This window comes from Neomonachus schauinslandi, chromosome 5 (assembly GCF_002201575.2).
Source record: "Neomonachus schauinslandi chromosome 5, ASM220157v2, whole genome shotgun sequence".
NCBI classification, from domain to species: Eukaryota; Metazoa; Chordata; class Mammalia; order Carnivora; family Phocidae; genus Neomonachus; species Neomonachus schauinslandi.
The window spans coordinates 101781662-101782869 of record NC_058407.1 but is presented as its reverse complement, the minus strand read 5'-3'; the positions used below and the strand labels follow the sequence as shown (position 1 = coordinate 101782869).

Below are 1208 nucleotides of genomic sequence, written 5' to 3'. Positions count from 1 at the left end.
CCCTTTCCCCTCGGTTCAGGGAACCGTTGGCAGGACCTAGTGAACTGTGGAGGGACAGACATTCTCGCTGGACAGACAGGCCTGGGAGTCTGGGGAGGCGCGGGTCCCTCTGTGTGGTCACCTGTCAGAGATGACATCGGACCTCTGCTCATTCCTGTAACTGTGGGTTCTGCCGGGATGCACACGAGTGAAAGGGGAAGAAAACACCGGGCCTCTTCCGGAACCAATCCGTATTCTGGACAAGACCCTGAAGACGGGATGGTGTAAGCGCAGTTCCTGCCACCTTGCGCAGGGCCTCCTGGCCTAATGACGGGGGTCACAGGGCGGTCATCCAGCCGGCAGACTCCAGACAAAATCATCTTCTCCATCTACCCGCCACTCCTCAAGGCCACGGTGGATAGACAGCGACTAGCCCCAAGTCCCGACGTCCTGAGGGAGGGGGGAAAGCCCCTGCCCCCCGCCCCGCCCCGGCACAGTGCAATCCTCCAACATCTCCAGCAGCGTCTCTTAAATAAGCTTTTCCTTTCCATTTTCTTCTTTTAATTATTTATCATCCATCCCTTTATTTATACAAATATAAAATAGATTTATATAGATTTATATAATATAAACTTTGTGAGGCAGAGTGGAGAAGGGGCCGGAAGAGCGCCCCCCGCTGGCTATTTACAGACGTACTGGTCGACGATCTGCGTGCACTTCCTGCACTTGACGTAGCAGCACCAGTGGAACTTGCAGTGGCAGCGCTCCACCTGCACGCTCTTGAACTGGTCGTAGCCGCGGCCGCAGCACATGAGCTCGCAGCCGTCCATGCCCTCCGACGTCTTGTTGCACAGGCGGCCCTGCGTGCCCAGCGAGCCCGTGGTCTCGTTGCGCAGGCAGTAGTCCGGGCTGGGGTCCACGTAGACCAGGTCCTCCGGGGTGGGCTGGTTGAAGCGGCTGTTGACCAGCTCCAGCTTGCCCTTGCGGGTGATGCGCATGGCGGCCGCGCTGTCGTACTTCTCCTTCAGCTGGTCCCCCACCTTGCGGAACTCGGCCAGCTGCAGCCAGCACGTCTTGAGGCTGCAGGACCCCGAGACGCCGTGGCATTTGCAGGCCACGTCCGCCATCTTGTACACAGCCTGAGGGGAGGAGAAAGAAGGCGGTCAGAAGGAGGACCCCCGGGGGAAGGTGTCAGGAGGGTGCCTGGGGGCGCCAGAGGCCAAATACGG

At 59.3% G+C, this 1208-nt stretch overlaps 1 protein-coding gene across 1 annotated transcript in view; it reads right to left on the bottom strand.

Moving 5' to 3' along the window:
• Nucleotides 1-275: 275 nt before the first annotated feature.
• Nucleotides 276-1208, bottom strand: part of WNT5B (Wnt family member 5B) — a 12252-nt gene continuing 11319 nt past the window's right edge. Inside the window, exon 4 of the mRNA XM_021690627.1 lies at nt 276-1118. Coding sequence (XP_021546302.1) covers nt 660-1118 — 459 coding nt within the window. The 3' untranslated portion in view covers nt 276-659. The remainder of the gene's footprint in view (nt 1119-1208) is intronic.